Consider the following 27344-nt stretch of genomic DNA (forward strand, 5'->3'; position numbering starts at 1 on the left):
GTTTGGAATTGTTGATGACTGTTTACAATTTTATGTCTCTTCTATGTTAAAGTTTTGAAATAGATGCTGATGTCAATGTTCCAAGTAATGTACCCATAGAAAGGAGAACTCTGAGGCAGGCAAGTTCCTCAAAGAACAGTTTATTGGAAACATCATATTGGCACAACTGGTGAAAGCCGACTCTAAAGTTCCAGCGGCTTTCACCTAATTAAAAAGTAAACATTTCCCCTTTTTCCCAATCACCGGTCATGCTGTCCAATCCAGTTGCTGGCTGGTTGCTTGGTTATTTCACTCCTCCTCTGGCCAGCCACTTACCCGTGAGAATGTCCTTGGTTCCCACAAGAAAACTTTGTTTTGGCTATCAAACCACGTCTAACTATTTCCCCCCTCCTTCCGTTGTGTGGCAACCCTGAAGCCTCCAAGATTGCCTCAGCCAGGTTCACTTCAGGGTTGACAGCTAAATCATATATGTCAAGAAGGTATTTGGCAAAAGAAGATACCTATTCTTTGAGAGAGTGATTAAGAAATGTTAGCTAAATGTTGGAAAATGTCAGATATGCTAAATTTTACTGAGCACACCTCCCAATGGCCTTTTGATGACAAGGCATGCCAGGAACTATACATCAATAATATGTGGTGGGCTACTATTTCTCCAACCCTCCTTTAATATGTAAGTGGAGGGGGCATTCTGTGAATAGGGGCCATCTTAACTGTACTAACACTGATTTACAGTGATCCATAGTGGTAGGTTTGCTATGGTGAGATGGAATTACCTCAGCAATATTTGTGTTGTAGAAAATCAGACTTACATGATACTAGGCCGGGTGTCAGCAACCCGTGGCTCCGGAGCTGCTTGTGTCTCTTTGAGCCCTCTGCTGCAGCTCCCTGTCCCATCACTGGCTGCCCCTGCCCCTTGCCCTCCCCTCCCAGTCACTCCTTGCCTGGCCTGAGAAGGTAAGGGTGACGGCAGGGGGTCGGAGGTGGAGAAGAAGCCAGGGCTGATTCTCTGGCACCTCACTCTTGCTGGAGCTTCTTCAGTCCCTTGTTTGTGCTAGGTGTGCCTCGGTCACTTGGGGAGATGTGCAACCTGCTCTCTGCCCTGAGACACTGGCCCAACCTGGCCGCGACTGATGCCTGCGAGGGCTGGCAGGGTGGGAATGGGATTAGGTAGGAGGGAACGATGGAAAGGGGGACAGGCCCGCAGTGCCTGGCTGCGGTTTTAAGAAGCTCAGGGCAGCGGGAAAAGGGGGCTTGCCCCACCAAACTTCGCATGCCCAGGAAAGTGGAGGCTGAGCCAAGCTGGTGAGCTCTCCTTGGGGCTCTTCACTACTCCTTTTCTTTCTTCTTTTTGGAAATCCGGGCTGGCTGGGGAACAAGCGCAAAGTGCAGCAGATGCTCCCCTTTGGGCAACCCTTCTCCTCCTTCATCTGTGGCAGGGCCAGGAGTGTGCGCACAAGTGGGGAGACTGTCCTCAAGTGAGTGGCCACCCACCCCATGCATGCCTTTGCTGCGCTTTGGCTGAGCCCGCTGGCTCGCTTGAGGAGGGTCTCCCCGCTCAAGCACATACTCCTGGCCCCACCACAGCAGGCCAGGAGTCACAAGAGGAGAAGGAGGAGAAGGGTCACCTGAAGGGAACCCTCCACTGTGGTTTGAGCTTGTTCCTCAGCCAGCCCGGCTTTCCAGAAAGAAGAAAGAAAAGGAGTAGCGAAGAGCCCCAATGAGAGCTCACTGGGCTTTCCAAGAGAGTGAGAAGAGACACAGATATAGATACAGAGAGAGGGGGAGATAGATAGATAGATAGATAGATAGATAGATAGATAGATGATAGATAGATAGATAGATAGATAGATAGATAGATAGATAGATATCCAGGGGGGAGAGGGGGGATAGAGGGAGAGAGGGAGAGAGATACAGAGAGAGGGAGGGGGAGAGAGGGGAAGATGGAGAGGGAGAGAGAGAAATACACAGTTACAGAGGGGGAGAGAGAGAAATAGATACAGAGAGAGGGGGAGGGAGTGGGGAAGAGGGAGGGGGAGAGAGATACAGAGAGGGGGGAGAGATACAGAGGGGAGAGAGGGGGGAAAGAGAGGGAGAGGAGGAGAGATACACACAGAGAGAAATACAGAGAGAGGGGGAAAGAAGGGGGAGATAGAGAGGTAGAGGGGAAAGAGACAGATGCAGAGAGAGGAGAAGAGAGAGAGGAGGGGGGGAGAGAGAGATACAAAGAGATACAGGAAGAGGGGGAGAGAGGCAGAGGGAGAGAGGCAGAGATACAGAGGGAGAGAGAGGGAAGAGAGCGGGTAAGAGAGGAAGATGGGGAGAGAGAGACAGAGGGGGGAGAGAGACATAGAGAGATACAGAGGGGGAGAGAGGGGAAGAGAGGGAGGGGGAGAGAGATACAGAGAGAGGGGTAGAGAAAGGGAAAGAGAGAGAGGGGGGAAGATAGGGAGAGTGGAGAGAGATACACGGAGAGAGGGAGAAGTGAGAGAGAGACAGAGATACAGAGGGAAAGAGAGAGGGAAAGATAGGGAGAGGGGAGAGAGATACAGAGAGAGGGGAAGAGAGGGGAGAGGGGTGAGAGAGAGGGAGAGACATAGATACAGGGGGGAGAGAGGGGAAGAGGGAGAGGGGGAGAAAGAGATACAGGGAGAGGGAGGAGAGAGGGGGAAATAGAGAGGGAGAGGGACACACACACATATATATACAGAGAGAGAGAGAGAGAGAGGGAGGGAGAGAGGGAAGGGTTTGTGATTCCTAGTTTTCTGCACTAATGACCGGCTGGGTCGGTGTGGCTAGGGAGTGAGTGAGTGATGTTGAGTTGGCCATGCCCACCCAGATTTTGTGGCTCTTGGTGTTCTTTTGTTTCCTGTGGGAAACAGGTCCAAATGTCTCTTTCAGTGTTTAAGGTTGCAGACCCCTGTACTAGGTTCTGCCTTGAACACTAAACTAGACCTGGAGCTGGTGCTATGAATTCCCTTCCATTCATATGAATATGAGGGGAAAAAAACCCTGCAAGGCTTACCTGCTGTAAATTAGGACATGGAATGGAATAGTGATAGCCGCATTCTATTATTTGACTAAATAACTGTATTTGCTGTCATATACTGTATATTTACAGGTTCTTGCTGCGATTGGGCCGTGAATTGGAGCTCTAGTTCAAATTAGGATACAGACATGGAGGAGGCAGCTTGGCCTGAATTAAGTCAGGGTTTTGTCAGGAAGTAGATCTACCTTTGCCAGTGAGAAGTGAAACTTAAGACTATGAGGACAATAGAAAGTAAGCTCAGAGGCTTAATTAGTAGGAATTAAGTTAATTCTGGGTACTGTATTATGCACATTTGGATAGAATATACTTAAGCGTAAATAGGACTGTATTAACTGGAGGCAAATTCAATTAAATCTCCTATGAAGAAAGAGGCGGTATGGAATGAAACAGAAACACTAATAATTAGCTGATAGATCTTGTTTCAGATGCTCTACCTGGTCAGGTGTGCTGAACCTGGCAATGGCCCTTGTCCATGGTATTCCTTGTCTCTGGAATGCCCTGCCCCAATGAAGCACTGTTTGACTTTCAGTAACATCTGAGTTCCATGTGTGTCTAGATTGACTCCTATCTTTACCAGTGGTGAAATGTAAAATTTGTTACTACTGGTTCTGTGGGTGTGACTTGGTGGTGGTGGGGTAATGTGACTGGGTAGGTGTGGCTAACTTTTTTTTTACTTTTAAAAGCATTTTTTCTACAACCTCTTCGGCTGAAGAAAAAACGCTTTTAAAAGTAAAAAAAAAAAAGCCTCTGATGATCGCGCGGCTCAGCTGGGCATCGGGGGCGGGCGGCAGGGCGCAGGGATTTTTGCTACCAGTTCTCCGAATCACTCGCCGCCATCGCTACCGGATTGGGCAACCCAGTCCGAACTGGGAGCATTTCACCCCTGATCTTTACCCATCCCAGCAAGCAGCCATGTTTTATTGTCCTCTGATGCTAGGTAGAGAGGTTTTGATTCTCCAATCATTTAACAAACAATATATGTTGATTTTTAACACCCTGCTTTTCTATATAAAAAAACAACCCTCAGATTGTTGGTGGTGTTGCTTCAATGTTTTAACTGAAATATTTTACATTTCAACCACTTTGGAATTTCATGGGATTTGAATCTAATGTAAAAAAACCAAAAAATGGCCTAGTTTTACAGTGTGATCTAGATTTTAGTTAAACATAAAAAAGGAACAAACATACAAATGAATGAAAACACAAATATTCTGAGTCTCAACGATCATCCTCACTGTTGAGATAGAAGAAAAAGGCAGAAGTGGAAGTCAGTTTGCATGTACCAAACCAATTATTATCTCATGTTGCTTGATTCTGGCACAATGGCTTAATGTTATTCTGAATTTCATGTACAGGTATTCCTTGGTTAATGACTGTCTCATTTAGCGACTGTTTGCAGTCACAACTGCAAAGGATGTATATTTCCCGTAATTAATAGAGAAAGATGAATCCATGAATGGTTTTCCATAGATGGGATCATCTTTGGATGCCCAAGAAATACATATTATAAAAATAAATGCCAATAAATGGGAGTCGGGAGATTTAAAAAATTATTCAATCAATCATTATCACCCCAATATATAAATATATATGTACATTTTACAAAATTATATTTTAATATTATTACTGAGAGAAATTTAATTGGTATGTACACAGGGACGTGTCTTTGCACATCATCTAGACTTCAGTATGGCCTTCTGAGAGAGGTGGTATGGGCACTAACTTTGAGACAAAATATTAGTTGGTGTCAAATTAAAATATCCTCTTTGCACAGACACTTTTAATTATGTGTACACTCTTTGTTTTATATACACTGTATTTGTTTTTATAATATCATAGATCCTATCTTGGGATCCCAGGTGTATGAAGGAGTCCTTTAGAGTAATACCTACACTTGGGGTTGATATGCACAAAACAGGGGTGAAATCCAGCAGGTTCTGACAGGTTCTGGAGAACCGGTAGTGGAAATTTTGAGTAGTTTGGAGAATCGGTAGCGGAAATTTTGAGTAGTTCGGAGAACTGGCAAATACCACCTCTGGCTGGCCCCAGAGTGGGGTGGGAATGGGAATTTTGCAATATCCTTCCCCTGGAGTGGGGTGGGAATGAAGATTTTGCAATATCCTTCCCCTGGAGTGGGGTGGGAATAGAGATTTTGCAGTTTCCTTCCCCTGTCATGCCCACCAAGCCACGCAACACCACGCCCACCAAGCCATGCCCACAGAACAGGTAGTAAAAAAATTTGGATTTCACCATTGATGTACACCCACACTTGTCTATATATTCATTACAGGTAAACATGGGTAAAGATGTAAACATTTACCACCTATTATTGTCATTTTTAAAAATAAAAATCTGGATTTGAGTTTTGGTATTATGTAAAAATATGTTTCATTATGTATTTTATTCTTTTAAATCTACAGTCTTAAATATATGTTAAAGCCATTTGGAGTCATCAGAGTAATCTACTCCTGAGTGGATTTACAATGGATTACGCCACCAAATTGCTAAATCTGTCTGTGTGTGTTTGTTTGTGTGTGTGTGTCACGAAGCGCAAAATTAATTGTCCTCATTTCCTAACTTGTTAAACTTGTACAGGCAAGAACCTGCTTCTATTACTCTCCAAAAATACTCTATTGTATTGGATATTATTTTGTTTGGCTAAAGTTAGCCTAATCAAATGGGATTAAATAAAAACAGAGATTGAGATTATTTTAGCGTGATTTTAATGAAAATCAGTTAAAATATAGACTCACACATAATAAAAATAGAGATTTCATACGATGGGAGGTGGATACAAATTTCTCCAAACATCACGAAATCATCTGATGTATATAGCCATGAAAAGGTGTGGTAATTATAGACTTCCTCAGAAAGCTGAAGAGAAGCATTGAGTAAAGGCAATCTCAAAGTCAAGCAGCCGGTAAATATGATTTTGTTTAAACATTAATATGCCTAAGTACTGAATGGGAAAGCAGTGCTTTCCATAGCTAAGGGGTGGTGGTAAATGTGTAAAAAGAAAATGCTATTTAAGGAATTCAGAGGACAGTCGAAAATTTAATACAAGATAGTACAAGAAGAACAACAGATGGTTATGTCTGTACAAACAAAGCCAAGTGAAAGGTGTTGTCAGTTTTGTGAATGGACACTTGTTAATGAAATGAAATTAATGTGACCACTTATTTATTTTAAATATAAATATAGTATGGGCTGGATCTATAGTGTCATGACAGATTTGGAAAGGTCATGGGAGATATTGCAAATAGGACATTTTCCAGTATGGGTTTCCATTGCTGAGAACACATTGGTAAGATTCCTAAAATTGGTAGAGGAAGACAATGCAAGGGGAAAGTATCTCTTGGTATCCTAAATCCTGCAGGCCACTCTTGTCCCCTTGAAAACTGAATATCAATTTTTCAATTTTCAATTTTCAACTTGCCATAAGAAATTTGTTGAGGAAGAGGGAAAGAATTTAAACATCTGTTTCTCCAAAGACAATGACTGGTTTGTCCATACAGTACCAAGAATACAGTTCAATTCAGCAGCACCCAACATTGTCCTGCAACCCTGGTACTCAACAGGGAGATTTCAGCCCACCCATCAGACATGGGGATACATTTCTCCTCTCATGTACACCTATGGCATGATTTAAATGATTATGTGACTGTTTTAACTTCCTCTGGTTTGATCTTGTTTAACGTTACTTTAAAACTAGTGTATAACTACCCTGTTTTCCCCAAAATAAGACATCCCCTGATAATAAGCCCAATCGGGCTTTTGAGCACATGGCAATAAAGCTAAGCGCTTATTTCAGGGTTCAAAAAAATATAAGACAGGGTCTTATTTTTGGGGAAACACAGTATTAGAAAGTCAACATTGTCTCTAAACTTGTATAGGTAGTCCTCGACTTACAGCAGTTCCTTTAGTGACAGTTCAAACTTACGACGACACTGAAAAATGTGACTTATGACCATTTTTCACAGTTACAAGCAAAGTCAATGGGAAAACCAGATTCACTTAACAAACAGGTTATTAACTCATCAACTGCAATGATTTACTTAACAACTGTGACAAGAAAGTTCGAAAATGGGGGCAAAATTAACTTAACAAATGTCTCACTTAATAACAGAAATTTTGGGCTCAATTGTAGTCTTAAGCAAGGACTACTTGTATTGGTCTAGATCAGTCTGAGACTTGGCAACATTAAGATATGTAGACTCTAAGTCCCAGAATTCTCCAGCCAGTTGAGGGATTTTCAGAGTCGAAGTCCACATATCTTAAAGCTGCACCGCTCTAGCATCCAATGCTAGTTTGTTGTGAATTGTATTTGCTGCTAAGTATATTAATCATCACCTGCTTCCAGTCTAGTTAGTTTTTTCTGTAATTTCCTAAATACACTTTTTTCCTGATACTTTTTGGTTCACTTTTTCTATTCTTGGCTCACTTGCTCCAATTGCAGGAATTTTGAATGTAAAATATACTTGAAAATAATACTTTGAAAAGCACAGCTTGACAGATGCTTTCATATCAAACAAATTTCTTCTGCTTCCCCCACCTTTCCCTTGGGTGTGGCTTTCTAGACATCAACATGAAATATCTGAAACCTGTTGCTCCTGAGCATCTAGTTACTTATAGGTTTTCTCTTCTTTTTCCCTAGCCAGTCATGGATTTGAGTCTCACCAGGCAGCCACTTTCCAAAGCCATTACTGCATTTGCCCTGGATCTTTACAATACATTAAATGCCAATAAACTTTGCAAAAATGTTTTTTTCTCCCCTGCAAGTATTTCAACGGCCCTGGGCATGGTTTTACTTGGTGCAAGTGGGAATAGTAAAATGCAGATTGAAAAGGTAAGCAAGACCACGATAGGCTTCCTGACAACAACTTGTTTTCTTCTTTTGGAGGCTGATTCAAAAATGTATGGCATAATGCTGGAAGACAAAATCTGCAGTTGAGGCCCATGGAAGATTTTGAGCAATGAGGTTGTTTGAGGTGGAATTATGCAAATGACACGTTTATCTAAACCAAATGTATTACATCAATTGTCTGCTTTAAAGAAAACAGACCGTCTGGGTTCTTTGGGAGTGAACTCCAGTTTTATCCATTGCTTTCAAAGTCGGTTGTAAAGGAGTTTGTAGAACTGAAGTTTTCCTATGCCCTTATTTTTTAAACTCTCCCCTTTTGCTTTTTCTATTTTTATAGTGAGTATTAAATTTGAAGTTATGTGATTTTGCTAATATAGTTGTATATAGCTACCGTGTTTTCCTGAAAATAAGACCCTGTCTTATATTTTTTTGAACCCCGAAATAAGTGCTTGGCCTTATTTTTGGGGAGGTCTTATTATTTTGGGGTGCATGGAGCAAGACAGGGCTCCTCTTGCCATCTTACCTGATTTCCAGCTCTGTCTCACTAACCCTAACCAGAGGAAATGGCGGGGACCAGCTGTGCATGCAGTTAAATATTTTCGGGGAGGACTTATTTTTTGGGGAAGGGTTAATTTTAGGGGGAGGGCTTATTATCAGGAGATGTCTTATTTTCAGGGAAACATGATATACTTTTCTTAATTAGTGCAGTAAAATAAGTAAACTCTTTTTCCTGTTTCTGCTTTCTGTTCAGCATCACATGTTCATAACTGATAACAGGAGAGAATAATCTCTGTACTTGAACCCTTCCTCCAGATGAATTAGACTGTATTTTCCATTTTACTAGCCATCTGGAGGGCATCAGTTTGGGGAAAGTTTATTTATTTATTTTAATTTATTTTATAAAATTTGTATGCCGCCCTATCTCCAAGGACTCAGGGCGGCTCACAACGACAGTTGACCAAGCAACTGTTAAAAACAATGAATATACATAAAAAATCAAGAAAGTTTTTTTTAAAAAAAATTTAAAATATACTACCCCATCAGTCCAACCGGACATAAATAGCCAGGTTTTCAATTCACGGTGGAAGGTGAGAAGGTCAGGGGCCAACCGGAGCCCCAAGGGAAGTTGATTCCAAAGGGTGGGGGCGCTCACAGAGAAGGCTCTACCCCTGGGAGTCGCCAGCCGACATTGTCTAACCGACGGCACCCTGAGTAGGCCCTCTCAGTGAGAGCGCACCAAGTTGACCTATTCTCCCCAGCCAAATTCAGCAACTTGAGATACCCACTTGGTATTCCCTATAAAGTTATCCATCCATTCTTGAACAGGCAGAAATCTCTTTTAAGATTTGATGAACTTTGCTCTTCCTCCAGTTGAGATCCTTTTCCTGCCTCTATTCCCACTCACTGCAGTTCCTTGCCTTCCAACCAAGGTAATGGGTGACGCAAAGCCTAAACAATTTGGCACATCTTGACATGCCTTTGGATGGTGTTGGAATAAGACTGAAAATATTCCATTACATCTAAGGGTGACTGGTAATCCTTTTACACTTGTAAAGCTGGAATGGAATACACTTGGAGCTGAAATGACATCAGAAAAAAAAATTGAAGGCAATATCTTGAGTGCATTGCCAAAAAGAATATATGGCTGGGACATGTTTGTGTTATGTTTAGATAGAAATGGAGACTAGTTAGTGGTGTTCGTTATAAAAAACATAAAGTTGTCATAAATCATGGCAATTTTGCGCATGGAACATACTTGGAATTTTGAGTGCATATCATGAGTGCATTTGCAAATGAGGAGAATTGTACAGTCATGAAGTAGACCAAAACAAAATAACCACACAAGCTGCTCTTCACTCAAAAGCATTCTGCAAATAAATATAATCCAGAGGATGCTGCTTTGTTTTGCAGTAGGTTATATTTGATTACAAAAAGTTATTGTTGGTGATTTTAAGCTCAAGTGGAGACACAAACCAGTTGGAACCAGTTTCCTTGTTTGCAGATGACATGTTGCCTCCCTGTTTACTTGCTTGTTTGCCTGATTATTTATAACATAAATAAGATCTCCTCTGTTTTATTCTGTGTTGATTGCAACTACTTTTGCTATAGGTGCTACACCTTGCTCAAACTCCTGGAGAAGCAGGACCACTTGATTCTGAAAGAAGAATGGCTGAACTTGTGCCAGAAACTGTGAGACAAGATATACATCTTCCAGCAGTATGTCCAAAAACATTTTTAAACCCCACAGAATGATATAATTTATCAAATTATTTGTTCCTTCCAGTACTATGGTCAATAATACTTTGTGGACAGACTCAGGCTGTGCTATTATATATGGTAGTGGCGGAAGTAAGGTTCCACAGTATTGGAAGAACTATATAGCCTTTACCCTCTCAGTATCATAATTGGAGAGTAAACCACACAACAGACACAAAAATAGGAAAGCAATGAAATATACAAATGTACTAACACAATAGGAATACAACCAGAGTCCAATACTTAGAGATAACACTAGGATTTGTAGTGTTCATGTACCACTTTATGCAAAGTAAGCAATCTCACAGCAATAAGCAAGTGCCTCATAGCATATTATCTGGGTCACAACTCAAAGGACACACAAAATGACACAGCTACACTTGGTCCATCAGCCACAAAGGCACAGAAATCACAACCTTAGGATCAATAGCCCAGTGCTACTTCCTTGGTTAAGTATTCAGTTATTTTCTGCTTGTTTTGAAAAACACAAAAAAGGAGTATATTTCTATCTCTGCATTTTAGACAACAGCTTAAAACAGCAAGAACCAAGTAAAACAATATTAATTTATTTATGAATTTTGCCACCCATCTCATATCTAAGGACTCTGAGCGACTTACAACATTGAATAAAAAAAAATCAGATTAAAAAGAGTCTGAACCTAAACTCTAACCTAACCCAAGGTTTAGGGAAAAAGCCAACTTTTCAAAGTCTATAATCAGATTAGGGGCCATACAAGTCTCTGGGGGGAATGCTATTTAGGGGTGGGATTGAAAAATGTTAGCAACCGGTTTGCTGCCCAGTTGCTAGGTGGGTGTTGCCATGGCCTACTTGGCCTCCTGCACCTCTGTGGGGGGGGGTGTTTTCATCCTCCCCAGGCTCCGGAGGGCTTTTTTTGAGCCTCCCAGAGGGCAAAAATGGCTTCCCCCGGGCTCGGAGGCCCTCCAGAGGCCGGAAACGGGCCCATTTCCAGACTTCCAGTACTTCCGGCAGGCCTGCTTTTTGCCTTCCCAGAGCCTCCGCATGGGCCCTGCACTTACCTGGCATCCAAAATGGGCCAGGTGGAGATTCCTGGGAGGGGTGGGGCAGCGTGGAGTGGGTGGGGTCAGCCAATCCTTGCAACTACCAGTTTGGTGAACCAGATTAAAATTAACATCCGGTTTGCTTTAACTGGTCTGAACCGGCTGAATCCCATCCCTGATGCTATTCCAGATCAGGTACCATGCAAAGCTTTCCACCCCTCCATATCTCTGGCACATTTGGTGCATAGTCCTTGTGAGAGAAAGATTTAAAATATGTACGAGAGAACTTAATGGCTCCCACATGACTACCATAAGAACTTGTGAATACTTACATGGCTGTCCCAGTGATCCTAGCTGAGCACAAAAGATTCATTTATCCAAAGGCAGACTGAGGTTACTTCTACTCTAGTTTTACTCCTCTCTATCACTTTGGGAGACAATTGTAGAAATATAATATTGGAGGTTTATGTTTTCTTTAATAGACCAGTTTTATTTTTTAAAAATAATAAAGTCAGGCGACTCAGAGAACTTGTGTGCCCCGAGAGAGTTGTTAGCAGATACCCTAACAGAAATGGGCACTAAAGTTGACTGCCCTGCCGTGAAATAAATTGAATCTTGTGATATGTTTCCTGCCTTTTATGCCAAGGAGACAGCAATTTAATTATTTTTATTCAGTTTCCAATCTTCTCTTTCATATCTTGACTAGGAAGGGACAATTTATTCAGAGTTCAAGCAACTCCTACTTCAGCTGAATAGCCTCAGCCATGGTTACCTGCTGAAACTGGCCAATAATTTGTTCATGCAGAAAGGATATCAATTTCTTCAGGTAAGGCATCTCTCCTTTAAATAAAGTTAGAGCCCTTTCATTGCTTGCCAAGTATTCTAGATTCAGTGTGTGTAAAGCTGGGAAATACCCCGTGCTTATTCTGTCAGTCAGCGTGGGCAATACTGAAATAGATGGACCAGTTAGCTGGCTCAAGTTCAAAGCAGCTTCCTATGTTGTTGTAATCCTAACATCAGAGACACTTTCTTTAAGAAATTATGGAAATTGGAGAGCTCATATCCAAGACTTGCTGATTCTTTGTAGCATTCTAAGTGATTGTTAAAAATGGTTGTCTTAACTGAGGCCATTTTCAGTTTGATGTTATATTACCTTAAATCAGGGGTGTCAAACTCACGGCCCACGACCCGGATGCGTCACATGCTGACCATGCCCATCCCCGTTTTAGCGAAGGGGGAAAAAAGTCATGATATGTCATGTGACAACAACATGATGCTGCGAGTTTGACTTTGTTCTGATGTAGCCTTAAGAAGCAGGAGGCAGGAATTGGTCCCAGCAAAACCTCTTTTATTTACACGACTGTGAATTACATTCATTCACAGTCAGCAAGGTCTGTCCAAACAGTTTTGCAAAGGAATATTTCTCAACACACCTTATCTTGTTTGGCAAGCTGCCACGTAACTTGTTTCCAACCGCAGTACAAGGCAAAACCTGGCACAGAATCCCTCAGAATCACAGAACGAGCGAATTGTTTCCTGCAAAAGCCCACTCCCTGTTCGCTCCTCTTTTGTTTCCTATGGGAGGGGCCAATCACCTCCAAGGTGTGGCTATACTCCCGAGTCGAGCCTGCTTTCTGAATTCTTGTATTCTGGCAGCTCTGCACATGCGCACACTGGGAACGGGCTCCAGCAATTCCTCTGTTTCGTTGCTGTCTAACTCCCTCTCTGCCTCCGACGCAGAGCCCTCGTTCGAACTTTCCCAGGACTGGCCCAAGTTCCTCCCCAACCTCCTCACTGTCCGACTCTGCTGCCAATTCTGCTGGCCGCTGGCGGGCCACAACAGACACCCCGCCAACAGAGGAGGAAAAAATGTGTCCTCTCCTTTTGGAGTCACCATGAATATGTTAACATTCCATTCCCCAACTCTTAATGTCTCAGAGGAGCCTCCATCCTATAGCATTATGTTCTGGTTAGGGTTACCCAGAGATCCAGCAAAAAGAAGAGGTGCCATTCTTTTTGTCCTCATGTTCTTCTTCCAGCAGGCATAGCCTTAAAATCAAGTATTGTCCAGCTTTTCAAATACATGTAGTCTTCAATTTATAACAATCCTTTTGGTGACCATTCAAAGTTACAAGGGTAATGAAAAAAGTGACTTCTTTTTTGTTTTTCACACTTATGACCATTGCAGCATCCCCATGGTTACACAAATCTGAATCAAAATTCAGATGCTTGGCAACTGTTTCATATTTATGACGGTTGCAGTTGCCCCGAGGTCATATGATCCTCTTTTGCAACCTTCGGACAAGCAAAGTCAATGGGGAAGCTAGATTCACTTAACAACCGTGTTACTAACTTAATAATGGCAGTGATTCACTCAACGGTGGCAAGAAAGGTGGTAAAATGGGACAAAATTCACTGACTCGCTTAGCTGTTAACAGAAATTTGGGAGTCGTAGGTTGAATACTGCCTGTATTTTCCTGAGCAGCTTTTCTCCACAGTGCAGGGCTTCTCTAATATGCACTAACCACAAGTTTACAAGCCTTACTCATTAATTTAATCACTTGATTAGTACCCACAGGTCAGCTTACCCAGCTGCCTGAAATTAACCAGACATCAATCAGTCAGTGAAGGCTTTTGCCTCCTAACTGTACTAGCATAGTCCTTTAATTGAAAAACTGTTCTTTCTGATGCTGGAAGAAGCTCATTTCATATTCACATAGACCTAAATGCATTTTTGGCAGTCTGTCAGTGCAATTTTTGCGATAAGAAAGAGTTAAAGAGTTAGTGTCTTTGGAGAATCTCAGTCATCCAGGTCATGGTTGTCCCAAAGGTTCTTTTTCAAGAGGCAACTTGACTTTCAGAAACTCCAGTTGCCTCTTGAAAAAGTACCTTTGGGTTAAAGAGTTAGTGTATCCTCCCCCCCCGCCCTCTTTTGTCCTCCTTTCCACTTGTCCACATCCTCCTTTGTCTATTCAGCTCTTTGGTAGACCTGATTCCAGCAGAATTGAAAGTTTCCTTTCTGTGGGAAAGCGCAATGAATTAGAGATCTTCTTGAGCAAAGCCTTGGTGGGTGGGGAAATGTATGCTCATACTACTGTAACACCCTCTACATGGGGCTGCCCTTGGGATGCACCCGGAGGCTACAGCTAGTCCAGAATGTGGCTGTACGGGTTGTTACGGGGACATCTCATTACTCCGGTGTGACACCTCTCCTGCGCGAGCTGCACTGGCTGCTGGTGGTCCTCCGGGTCCATTTCAAGGTGCTGGTGCTCACCTATAAAGCCCTACATGGCTTAGGCCTGGGGTACCTGCAGGATCATCTCCTGCCATCCTGCCATCGTCCCGTGCACTCCCACAGAGCGGGCCTCCTCAGGGTGCCGTCAGCTAGACAATGTTGTCTGACGGCCCCCAGGGGGAGAGCGTTCTCTGTGGGAGTGCCGACCCTCTGGAACGGTTTGCCCACTGGGCTTAGGACAGCCCCCGACCTCTTCTCCTCCGCGAACTGAAGACGTGGCTCTTTTATCAAATGGGCTGATCCATTAGGGGATTTTTACATTGAAATAATTTTAATTAATTTTAATTGGATTTTAATTTTTATGTAATTTTTGAATTTTTGAATGTTTTCTTTGTAAGCCGCCCTGAGTCCTTTGGGAGAAGGGTGGCATATAAATTAATTAATTAATTAATTAATTAATTAATTAATTAATCAAATAAATAATTAAATAAATAAATAGGCTTGTTGGATTCGTGTCTTACCTCTCCAACGTAAGAAAAATTCCTAGCATTTCACAAACAAAAATTCTGCTCACCTCAGGATGTGTTTTTCTTCCCTCCCCTTTTTCCCTCTCATTTAAATTTTCCAGCAATATCTCACAAGTACTAAAGAAATCTACAACACCATGGGGCAGACAGTGGATTTTTACCTTGCTACTGAAGAAACGAGGAAGACAATTAACCTTGAAATTTACAAGCAGACCCAAGGTAAGAAAGGCAAGGCTTTGTTGTCCTGACAATAGGTTGCCCTCGCTTAATGACCCCAAAAGGCACTGCAAGTGACACTGTTGCTAAGTGACACGATCATTAAAAATTGCATGACTGCAATTTGAAATTTTATTGCTGGCTTGTCCGTTGGCTCTGCTTGTCAGAAACCAGTTGTGAAGGAGCTGAATTTTGGCCAGATGACTACGGGGATGCTGCAATAGTCATAAGTGTGAGGACTGGTTGTAAAGTTACTTTTTCAGAACTGTTGTGATTTTGAATGGTCCCTAAACAAGGACTACGTATACTCCATTCTGTGGACATTGCAAAAGAAATGGAAGTTTTTTAGGCAGATAGAGGTAAGAAATTCAAACCTTGGATAAGTTACAATTCTTTAAAGAGATAGAAAAAAACCTTTCCCTGAAAGCCTAGAAATTTGCTCTCAGTCAGTATTGCCAAAATGGAACTAAATAGATCTATAGGCAGCTTCCTATTTTCCCAAGAGACTCTTAGTTCTTATACAAGTCTTCTTTTCTAGCTGTGTATGAATCTTTTTCCATGTGATATATTATGGATGAAAGCTTCTGCAGCCTATTAAAAATAACTGTTTTGCTTTTATGAAAAGGTGAACCTGAGTATCCTAGAGATGAGAAATAGGCATTAACTGAAAAAATAAATGTCTATGGAGAGTCTCAGTCATCCAGGTCATGGTTGTCCCAAAGGTGCTTTTTCAAGAGGCAACTGGACTTTCTGATTTTTCTTTGACAATGTTTTGCTTCTCATCAAAGAAGCTTCTTCAGTTCCGGAGCTGAAGAAGCTTCTTGGATGAGAAGCAAAATCTCATCAAAGAAAAACCAGAAAGTCCAGTTGCTTCCTGAAAAAGCATCTTTGGGACATAAATGTGTAAACATTAACAATTTTGGGGAGACACTAGACTTATACATCAGGCACTTAGGGCATTGGCCTAAGGATAGCATTTAGCTAAACGTGGCTGATTCTCCCTCCACCTTCACACACACACACACACACACACACACACACCCCATTAAGCAGGTTTCTTGGAGAAGAAACCACCAAAGAATTGTAGGACTATAGACTTGACAGCAAAATTGGGAAAACATAGTAAAATAAGACAATAACAAACTACAAGTTATTGCTGCCAAGAAAACTCCATGTCTCCAGAAATTTATTTGGAAGGAGGCTTTTCTTATGCTTTTCAATAGATGCCTAAAGATGCTTGGAAAGTCCATGGTTTTGGACATCAGCCCTGGGAAATCCTTGTCAAGATACATATGAGTCTATATGGTATAGCTTAGATGGAGTACAATAAAGAGCAATTTCATGCAGAGCAGAGTTAGATAACTGATGGGCCATAAGAAACTCCTTGAAGATATGAGACTTAACTAACTGGGGAATTCTGGGAGTTAAAGTCCGTATATCTTGATGCTGCTAAATTGAGAAACACTGCTCTAGAGCAGGGCGCTGGCCACGCCCCCGTCTGGTTTAGCGAAGGGGAAAAAAGTCACGCTATGTCATGTGACACTGCCGTGATGACGCGAGTTTGACACCTCTGCTCTAGAGTATTACCTGTTATTGAAAATAATCAATGTGGTTTGCCATCTTATTTATTTCCTATTTAAATTTGTAGATCCTCCCATTCATCAATAATTCTAATTTCTCCTAACCTACCAACTTTCCATTTCTTTATACTGATTTTTTAAAAAAAAGGTATGCTATGCACTGTTCAGTATGTCTTAGTCTATAAAATATGGTTCAAGTAGATACAAGGGATATTTCTTTACCAGGTTAAAAAAAGGCAAGCACATGATTCATTTTGTTTCCAATACCCATTCATATTTCTTTTGTCGCAGGAAATATTAAGGAACTTTTTGCTCCAGGTGTGATTGGACGACAAACGGTGCTGGTGCTGGCAAATGCCGTTTACTTTAAAGCAACTTGGCAACATCAATTTGATCCGAAGTATACAACTGAAAGAAATTTTAGGCTGAATGAGGTATTGCAGTGTTACATAAAAGATCATTACAGTATAGTACAGCAATATGTGACCTTTTAAATATGTCACAATATGGCATGACTTGGCTATACGTTTGAATATAATTGATGTGCTACCAACATTCAGAGTTGTTCTATCGTTCATAAGTAGGGAAACTGTGTCCTTTTAGATGATGGTGGACTACCGTTTCCATAATGTGTGATGAATAGCCTTTGGCTAGGACCAATCAATGGATTTTGAAGTCCAACAACATCTGAAGGAATCACAAGGTTACATAACCATTTTAAGTTACTGATTGGCTGACTTTCCAGTAACACAGAATACAGGGTTAGTATACACACTGGATAGAAGTGGGAAAGATCTATACCAGTGGTGAAATCCAAATTTTTTATTACCGGTTCTATGGGCGTGGCTTGGTGGGCATGGCTTGGTGGGCGTGGCAGGAGAAGGATACTGGAAAATCTCCATTCCCACCCCACTCCAGGGGAAGGATACTGCAAAATCCCCATTCCCTCCCCACTCCTGGGGGAAAGATACTGCAAAATCTCCATTCCCACCCCACTCTGGGGCCAGCCAGAGGTGGTATTTGCCGGTTCTCCAAACTACTCAAAATTTCCGCTACCAGTTCTCTGAACTGCTCAAAATCTCTGCTACCAGTTCTCCAGAACCTGTTAGAACCTGCTGGTTTTCACCCTGATCAAGGGTGAAATGTAAAATTTATTACTACCGGTTCTGTGGGCGTGGCTTGGTGGGGGGGAGGTAATCTGACTGGGTGGGCGTGGCCAACTTTTTTTAAAAAAAAAAACTTTTCAAAGCATTTTTTCTACAACCTCTTTGGCTGAAGAGGTTGCAAAAGAAATGCTTTGAAAAGTCTCTGCCAATCAGGCAACACAGCTGGGATTGTCAGAGGCTTTTCAAAGCATTTTTTAAACCCACCTCTTTGGCTGAAGAGGTTGCAGAAAAAAATGCTTTGAAAAGCCTCTCTGACATCAGGCAACACAGCTGGGATCATCAGAGGCTTTTCAAAGCATTTTTTTTACCACCTCTTCAACTGAAGAGGTTGCAGAAAAAAATGCTTTGAAAAGCCTCTGACGATCCCAGCTGAGCCACGCGACCATCAGAGGCTTTTAAAAAAACTTTTAAAAGCATTTTTTCGGCAGAAGAAGTTGTAGAAAAAATGCTTTTAAAAGAAAAAAAAAACCTGTAATGATCGTGTGGCTCAGCTGGGCATGGTGGGAGGGGGGCGCAGGGGTTTTTGCTACCGGTTCTCCGAACCACCTGCCACCATTGCTACCGGATTGGGCGATCCGGTCCAAACCAGGAGCATTTCACCCCTGTCCCTGATCTATACCCAAAGAGACTTGTTATTAATCATTTTCCCCCTGATAAATGACCATCCCCTTTATAATGCCAAATACAAGAGACTCCATTGTTTTGTCTATGGAGATTCTCAGTCATCCAGGTCATGGTTGTCCCATAGGTGCTTTTTCAAAAGGCAACTGGACTTTGTTACTCAAAGCTTACTCAAACAAAGTCCAGTTGCCTTTTGAAAAAGCACCTTTGAGACACCATTGTTTTATTTTGCACCAGTTTACGGTTTCCACCTAGCACGTTCTTCCTTCTACTCAGTCAAATCTCTTTTCTCCTTATTTAAAACCCAGTAGCTTGGACTTTACTCCTCTCCAATATACAGAAAAGAGAGAGAAACGTCTGCAGAGATTTTTATTTCCTTACAAACAGAGTCATTTCAATGGCTGAAGGCAGGACTCCTGTTTCTCTGTCTCCTTGTAGCAACTACTGGTGGAGATGCCAGCAGTTGTCTAAATAAAGTCAAAGCAATGGTGGCAGCCATCTTGAGACCTTTAATCTAAGTTTGAGTCTGAAATTCTTTAGAACAAACCTGGATATGATCTGCTGCTGGGTCAATGTGCAGCTACCCATGGAGCAGCAGGCAGAAGCAGACCAAAGGTAGTCCTCATTTAGCAATCATAATTGGGACCAGTAACTTGGTTGTTAAATGAAGTGGTTGTTAAGTGAAACCGGGACTATGCTTATGAACTTACATTAGGTTTCCTTTGCTTTCCAGATCTGTTAAAGGTTGTAAATGCAAGGATTGGTTGTAAAGTTACTTTATCACCATCGTACCTGCAAATGAAACAATAGCTAAACAACAACTACTTGCACACCCAGTGCCGTGGCCAACCTCAGTGCATACGGATAGGGTGACCACTAGGTGGCAACAGAGAAAAGAAAGGGGAAAAACAGGCTACCTATTGGATTTTGTAATGTGGATTTGGTAGCTCTAATAGTAGTACAACTTCAAAGGGTTGCTCCATCCCTAAGAGAGTTCCCTGAGCTGTAATTACTACTGTTTGTCTCATGAAGGGCTTAAAGCAAGGTTTGGTTAGCTGAAGAGGTACACTCCCTGCAATATAAACTTTAAACTTGATTAAAGCTAGGATGGAATAGGCTTGCCTTGGGGTTCAGAGCACTTTATTTACACCATGGGCACAAGACATTTTTGCAGTTGTCTGAACAGACCACTTGCAGAAGCTTGCAGAAGCTTGAAAAATCCCAAACAGCCACTAGCAAGCTTTTGATCTGCATAATGCCTTTTTTTAATCGAGGGGAAGTCAAAACCGTTCCTCCATCTGCATCTGCAGCTGGATTGATTCAATGCTTTCTACTACTCAACATCATAAAGGACAAGTCAAGAGTGGTGATCCATGTTCTGTCCTCATTGCACGTTAGTCTGTGTGCAGCTCGACATTCAGCTAAGCCCACCTATCCTCCAATAAAACAGACTGTGTGCGTAGGTCTAGATGCTTTTTTGCATGGTGAAACTGGGGAAAATAGGAATACATACAATGAGAATCAAATACAAGATAGGCAGTATTGAGTTACTGCTCAATACTGCTCAACATAACAATTAATAAATGCAAGCAATTTAAATATCACCAGCGATGCTCTGTATGTGGGATGGGTTTGTCCTTGGATGACCATGTGCCACAGATTAAGATGGATTCTTCTTTGTGCTTCTACCTTCTCCAAATGCTAAAGGAAAATGGAGTCTGGCCTCCCAGCGTGCACTTGTTTTGAGAGTGCAGGCTGATGGGCAAATGGATTGGGTCAGTTTCAAACAATATGCTTGCTATTTTGTCTCTCCAGCCACTAGATGGTGCTAGACCGCAACAACAGTATATAAAGATCCTATGTTGGGGCATATTTGTCCCTCTGGCCACTAGATGGGGCTAGAGAGCAACAACAGTATATAAAGGTTATATGCTGGGGCATGGCAATCCAGCTTTCTCTGGTCTAGGCAGGCAGTCCTTAAGCTCCACACAACTCAGACTTCCTGTTTGCTGCTGGCCGCCGCCAGACGTTCCTTTGGGATCGTCAGCTTCCACTGCCTGTCAGAGCCGCCTTCACAACGGAACGGCGGCTCGAAAAAACTCCGTTCCCATGAGGAAACGGAGATAGAGCCGGCAGGGGTGGGTAGAACTCTCTGCAGAGTCCCAAAAGTTTTTCTTTTACTTTTGGGATGGAGCGGATGAGATGCCCCATATCCCCAGCCGCTGCTCCGGGCTTTGGGAGACCTCTGCTAATGCAGAGCCAGGCGTCAAAAGCAAGCCTGCGAATTTGACAGATTACTCAAAGAAAATGTGAGCTGGACCTGTAATACTGAAGCGCAAGTATTTTACTTATCTTTTAAAAATTACTTAAGAGAATAGAGGAAGAGAAAGAGGAAAAAAGTTTCTTTTTAAAATGGCGTCTGCCGCGGCTGGAGAAGAGTTTGAGAGGGAAAGTTCTTCCGTTTTTTATTATTACAATGTAGCGGAATAAATACCACTGGCTACATTTGTAGACAAAACTCCGCTCCTGTTTTTGTTTTTCTCTTTTTCCCCTGGAGGCCGGATTGTTGCTGGCTGGAAGTCTTTTGTCTTGTTTTTTTTTTTTTTCTTCTAACAAAGCCTGCTTAGGCGGAAATATGGCACTGAGGCTTGTGAAGCCAGACAAACAAATAGGTGGGGGGGATTCCCCCACTAAGAATTTAAAGGAACAAGTTTTAACTCTTCAGTCCCAGAAACCTGATTTTAATATAATAGAATTTCTCTTAGAGGAGATTGAAAGAAGGGATGAGATTGTGAATCAGCAACTTGAAAAATTTAAGCAGGAAACTAAGGAATTGGTGAAATCCAAGTTTGACTTTTTGCAGCAAAAAATTTTAAAAGTGTCAGAATTCATGATTCGGTTGGATACAAATACTAATTTACTAGAGTCAAAAATGGATGAAATTCAAGATAAATTGGACAATAGAATTCAAAAAATTGAAAATGATTTGTTAAATATTCAGGATTATAGTTCAGAAGAAAAATTTAAAATGGATGCTGACCAAAAGTCTGGTAATGTAGAAAATCTGCAACAGAGGATTGAAAAAGAGGTTCTAAAGATACAATATAATTTCACAGAATATGCAATAAGACTTAGAGGTTTGCAGGAAAATAACAGAGATGACTTAAGGAAAATATCTTCTGAATTTCTAGCTGGGATTTTAAAGATTCAACCTGAGGAAGTGTTTTGTAGGATTGACAGAGTTTATCGAATAAACTCCTGGACTGCCAAGCAAAGGCAATTGCCTAGAGATGTGGTAATCTATTTTTCAGATAAAGAAATTAGGAATAAAATTGTGCAAAATTCCTTCAATTCTAATTTGCAATTGTATGGAAGAAAGATTTGGATTTACAAGGAACTCCCACCTAAGATATTAATGGAAAGGAAGAAATTTGGCTTTCTGGTGTCTGAGTTAAAAAGGAGAAATATTCAATTCCGGTGGGATGTCCCAGTTGGTATTATATTGAGATATCAAGGAGAAAGATACCAGTTAAATACTGTTGAAAGAGCGGAAGAATTTTATCAAAATAGGTTGAAAATGAATTTAACGTCTTCAGATATAATACAGGATAAGCAGAAGGAGCTGGAACTAAAGACAGAGACTGTACCAGATAAATTGCCTTTGGATTTATCGGATACCCCAGCTGGATTATCTACAAATTTGAGAGAAGTGCCATCTGATTTTAATGTGATGACTTATCAAGGCAAGGACAAGCATGGAAACCAATTAGAGGATATACAAGGGATAAAAAAGAAATGCGAGACACAAAAAATTAGGATGGAAGTCAAACCCACAAAAAGAAAACAAAAAAAGAAATAGGTTGTACAAAAATAGAAATTTCTAATCCAAGCAACAGTGAAGCCAGTGATTTTAAAATATGAATGATTATGTGAAAACATAGAGGAGGCAACATATTGGTCAATATCATCCTGAGGATAGTGGCAGATCTCTGCATTGCCGTAATTTTGGGACATGGAAAGAGCCTCAAATTGATGGTTTTGAATTATCTACTTTGAAACTTCTTTTTGTGTTGATAAATATATTATAATTATCTTGAACTATAAGGCAAGAGAATCACATTGGGACATGCAGAAGATCGGGTTGTTACCCAATACGATGATGGAAATTAATAATCCTGATGAAACCCACAATTATTATTATATGGAATATAATTATAATGTCACTCGGGTGGTTGTTTTTACTTTTATATATATAAGAAGATGTTTACTACTGATGGGGGCAGATATGATTGGAGATCTTGAATAAACTGTTGCATCAGCAAGCTATGTTACCCTATTATGGATGTTGGCTTTAACAATCCAGTGGAAAGACTACAAGAAGATATTATATGGACTATAAATTTAAAGTTATTGTCTTTTCTTTTTTTATTTAGATATAATGGAATATATATATATATATATTTTTAAGTAGTGTGGGCAGTGAATTAAAGATATCAAGAATTGTTGTGTATGGTAAATTTGTAAGACAGTGGGTGAATAAGCTAGCTACAGACTGATTAGTTTAAGAAAAGGGATTTTTAAGTGATACATTTAGGGGAGTGGAGGAAATGGATAGAGTGGAATAAATGTTAAATTAGATTTTATGGGGAGCCCGCTTTGAAATGTTACTAAAGTAGGACTTATCGTATAGTCTTAAAGTGGAAGGTGGTTTTGAATTGTTGCAATAATGTATAGATATAAAACACTATTATGCTAAATTAGAAGTTATTTTATAATAGTTATAGTATAATGTGTTTGTTTTTTTTTTGTTTTTTTTCTCTTCTTCTTTTCTGAAATGTATGGATAAAGGGGGATTTATAATACTTTTAGTAAGTAAAGGTCAGTATTTTGAGGAGGGAGTAAGTAATCTGTTATGAATTAGGGTTTTTTTTTGTTACGAAGAAGTCACAGGGGGGGAAGGGTGGGGACGGGGGGTTAGGGAGGGGGGGAGGGGGGGGAAAAAGGGGGAAAATTTGTATTTGAAAACCTTTTCAATAAAAATAAAAAAAAAAAAAAAAAAAAAAAAGCTCCACACAACTCAGAGGTGGACTGCTGCTGGTTTGGACCAGTTCAGGTGAATTGGTAGTTGCAACCTGCAGGTGGGATGGGGTGGGCACATGCGCAGATTGTTCATGATGATATCCGGGAGGATGGGTGGAGCCTTCCGCCGCCATTACTACCGATTCGCAAGAACCGGATTGAACTTGGAGCAACCCACCACTGCTCACATGGAACATGTTAATTATTGCTCTGCCGGTACACATAGTTATTATTGTACTGAGGGGTCCTGGGTGCTGTCTGAGTTTCCTTGTTTTCTTGCAGACGTTTCATTACCCAAACTAGGTAATGAAACATTTGGAAAGAAGCAGGCAAGATCAGAGAGCACCCCGGATCACTCATGTCAACCCTGAGCTTCATATATTCTCCTTTATTATTATTGTACTCCATGTATAAATCAGGCTTACATTTTTCAAGGATTTGTCCTTATGGTTTCACAAGGGACTTCCTCTGCTGCTTAAAAAAAAACCTCCCACAGCAGTTGGACAATATATTTTGGGAAATCTGAAGATTGTAATATAGTGTATGAAACTGGAAAACAAATCTCCGTAAAATATTATCAACATGAAACAATGAGCGTAATAGGAGGGGGGAAAGGGGGGCAAATGGAGTGTGGATTTTAATCTTCTATATTGATAACATATCACACACGTAAAATTTTCTGCCCTATAATTGACTTATCCCTTCTTTCAAGTATAACCACTTGCCAAATTTGCATGTTACCAAATCCTACTTCTGTATTTTGTTTTCAGCTTCCAAAAGTCGTAAATTGTACTATGTTGGTCCTTAACGTAAGAGGATGTTTTATATCTTAAACTTCTATCTACTCCTATCTTTGGAAACAGAATGAAACTAAACCTGTCCATATGATGTATCAGCAAGGGAGATTTAAACTGGGACACACAGATGGAAAAAGTGCCCAGATCCTCTGCCTGCCATACGTTGATGAACTTTTGTCCATGATTATAATATTACCAAATGACATCAGCCATCTGGAGCAGGTAAATCCAAAGCACAGCACTGAAACTTTACATAAAACTTTACGTATTTATTTCACAGTTTCTGCAATCTGCTTCAAACTTCACAATACATACATAAAACAGTCACCCGGTTTCTAGATTTTTAAATTTAGCCTACAGATATTATTCTCCTTCCTCACTGTGCAGTATCTGAAGACTGCTTCAATTAATCATACTTTTCTATTATAACTACCAGGATCCAAATGAATTAGCTTTTGAAACAAACTTCATGTTTTCAAATCCTGGTTTGCTTCATGCCTGTCAGTCCTAGTTTCCTTGTAAAGGCATAATGGCCAAGGGCAGACTATGTATTAAACCAGGTTAGATAATATCCAATCAGATGGATTCTCACTACATATAAATCTTGGATAATATTATTCTTACCAAACTTTTTATAGAGCAGATAAATGAACAAGTAAATTAGCATGTTGTATCAGGCATGCATGTCTGATTTCTGAGTTTATGGTACCGAATATTGGGCAAATATTGTAAATAGATTAATTTAGTAACCAGGTTGTGTGAATGCAGCCAATGGGAAGCTACGCTTAATTCACTCAGCAAATTTAGAGAAGTGAAAAAAGAAAATGATGGCTGCATAAGTATAAGCCAAGGCAGTGGCACCTTCAGCACCCAAACTAGCACTGCACTGATTCAAAGTAGTTGAGTTACCTGCAGGTGGCAATACTTTTGAAGAAAATATTGTAGCAGCTTGTTGGCTGAAGGCACTCTTTATGGTCTATGGTTTAACAGCATGCTTGTAGCAGCATCTTTCAGGCATTAGAGGGAGCTAACAGAAAAGAAAAAGGAGGGAATTAAGACTCAGCCATATAGAATGAAACATTTGTTTCATGAGAAATTCTATCAGATCCCTGTTCACTGTTGCTCAGTGTTTGGTAGATTCAAGCTAGATAAAATCAGGGTTTAAGTGAAGGAAGTGCTCTTTTCTATTAAAAATGTGTTTATATGAGGATAGATAACCCAAGTTATCAAGTAAAATACAAGCTCCATGTGACTGTAGGGATTTACTGTTAAAATGATCACTTTCTACCTCGATTTAGATTCATTCATTCATACCAGGATAGCTGTCTTGGTCTATTGCAACAAATTTATAATGGCACAAGAGATGGATGAGAAGGGTAAAGACCACACATGAGATCAACAGCCATTGTGAAATCACACAAAGGCCACAGATATTGCCAGGAACCCACTGCTACATTTCTCATTATATTCATGAAATAAGAGGCATAGCTTTTTTTTTTTTTGCTTCTTAACTTAGAACTTATTAACATTAACATGTTAACATTATTAACATCCCCCAAACTCCTGAAATGGAGCAACATTCTTGCTCGTCAGACTGGTAATACAATTGCAGGCCTTGAAGTTGAAAAGGGATGAAATTGCAGTCTGCAACTTTTAATGGGCTGTGAGAATAACCTTTGGAGACAGGAGGAAGGCTCTTGCAAGAGAAATCTGAGTCCAGATTTCTGAAGGTGGAGAAAGGATCTCAAAAGGGACCCTCCCTAGTTTTATGGAAACTAAAGGAGGGGTGAGGCAGTGCTTTCAGACTTGCAAGGTTCTCTTCAGTGGTGAAATCTGAATCGGTTTGCTACCGGTTTTCTGGCTGCGCATGCGCGCTGCATGCCAAACACGCGCTGCACGCGTGCATACACAGTACACACCAAACGGAGGCTTGGGACGGTAAGTAGAACAGCAAAGGGGGGGGGAATCAGCTGTGCTGCGTGATTTAGCTTTGCTAAATTTCCTGCTTTCTAACAAAGCTAAACCACGCGGCACAGCTGATCGTTGGAAATACCGGTTCGGAGGAACCGATAGCTTTTTTAAACTACTGGTTTGCCCGAACCAGTAGCTTTTTCCCCCCCCCACTACCAGTTTGCCTGAACCAGTAGTTTTTATCACTACCGGTTTGCCCGAATTGAAGCGAACCAGTAGCATTTCACCCCTTATTCTGTTACTGTAGCCTTATCATAAAGGTAGTGTTAGTAGTCATGGTTCTGGTTACTGTCTGGATTAAGGGCTAATGGAAGCTGACAAAAAGCATTCATTCCTAGCATAAGGTTCTGGATTGCAGGATATGCCATCCAATAGAGATGTAGGATCACTTACACAATTTCAATTTAAATGAAAATACACCCCATTTCACCCTATGCATGAAAGATAGGGTCTGCTACCCAGGTGCCCCATCACTTATTGCCAGTTATGTTTAAACTACACAGGTGGAGGCTGCCCTGACCTGCAAGAATTTAGCAAGTTGGCTTTCTCCAGGAAACCTGAGGGAGCGTCCTGTGGAAATATATATACCTCGCTTCAAGTTAGAAGCCTGCTATGATCTCAACATGACGTTGCAAGGCTTGGGCCTCATTGATGTATTCAGTAAAGCAAAAGCAGACCTGTTGGGAATGTCGCCTTCCCGCCAACTCTTCTTGTCCACAGTTGTTCACAAAGCTTATGTAGACATCAATGAAGTAGGGACTGAAGCAGCAGCTGCAACAGGTGTCGCAGTCTCCAATAGGAGCTTAGAACACCATGAATTATTTGTGGCTGATCACCCCTTCCTCTTCTGCATTCTGCATAATCCTACAGACACGGTTCTTTTCCTTGGGAAACTCTGCTGTCCTTGAAACTCAAGCAAGTATTATTTTTTTCTTCTTGAAGCTTATTAAAGTGTACTCCAAACCACAA

At 41.1% G+C, this 27344-nt stretch overlaps 1 protein-coding gene across 2 annotated transcripts; it reads left to right on the plus strand.

Annotated features, from left to right (window-relative positions):
• Window positions 1-5762: 5762 nt before the first annotated feature.
• LOC117674755 (leukocyte elastase inhibitor-like) lies at window positions 5763-27344 on the plus strand. Of its 2 annotated transcripts, none has more exons than XM_087890264.1 (8): window positions 5763-5966; window positions 7705-7892; window positions 10017-10124; window positions 11890-12009; window positions 15047-15164; window positions 17033-17175; window positions 24471-24626; window positions 26879-27344. In XM_087890264.1, exons 2-8 carry the CDS (start codon window positions 7707-7709, stop codon window positions 27281-27283), a joined length of 1236 nt encoding a protein of 411 aa, XP_087746390.1. In that variant the 5' UTR covers window positions 5763-5966; window positions 7705-7706; the 3' UTR covers window positions 27284-27344. The 2 variants fall into 2 exon arrangements, with proteins under 2 accessions (XP_087746390.1, XP_087746389.1); XM_087890263.1 differs by having other exon boundaries at window positions 5884-5966; window positions 7701-7892.

The sequence above is a fragment of the Pantherophis guttatus genome, chromosome 3 (assembly GCF_059756535.1).
Source record: "Pantherophis guttatus breed Tessera chromosome 3, ASM5975653v1, whole genome shotgun sequence".
Lineage (NCBI taxonomy): Eukaryota > Metazoa > Chordata > Lepidosauria > Squamata > Colubridae > Pantherophis > Pantherophis guttatus.

Coding starts and splice junctions, on each gene's coding strand:
- LOC117674755 (XM_087890264.1), top strand. CDS start 7,707: ATGGATTTGAGTCTCACCAGGCAGCCACTTTCCAAAGCCATTACTGCA. Junction 10,125..11,889: donor AAGATATACATCTTCCAGCA/GTATGTCCAAAA, acceptor TATCTTGACTAG/GAAGGGACAATTTATTCAGA. Junction 15,165..17,032: donor AATTTACAAGCAGACCCAAG/GTAAGAAAGGCA, acceptor CTTTTGTCGCAG/GAAATATTAAGGAACTTTTT.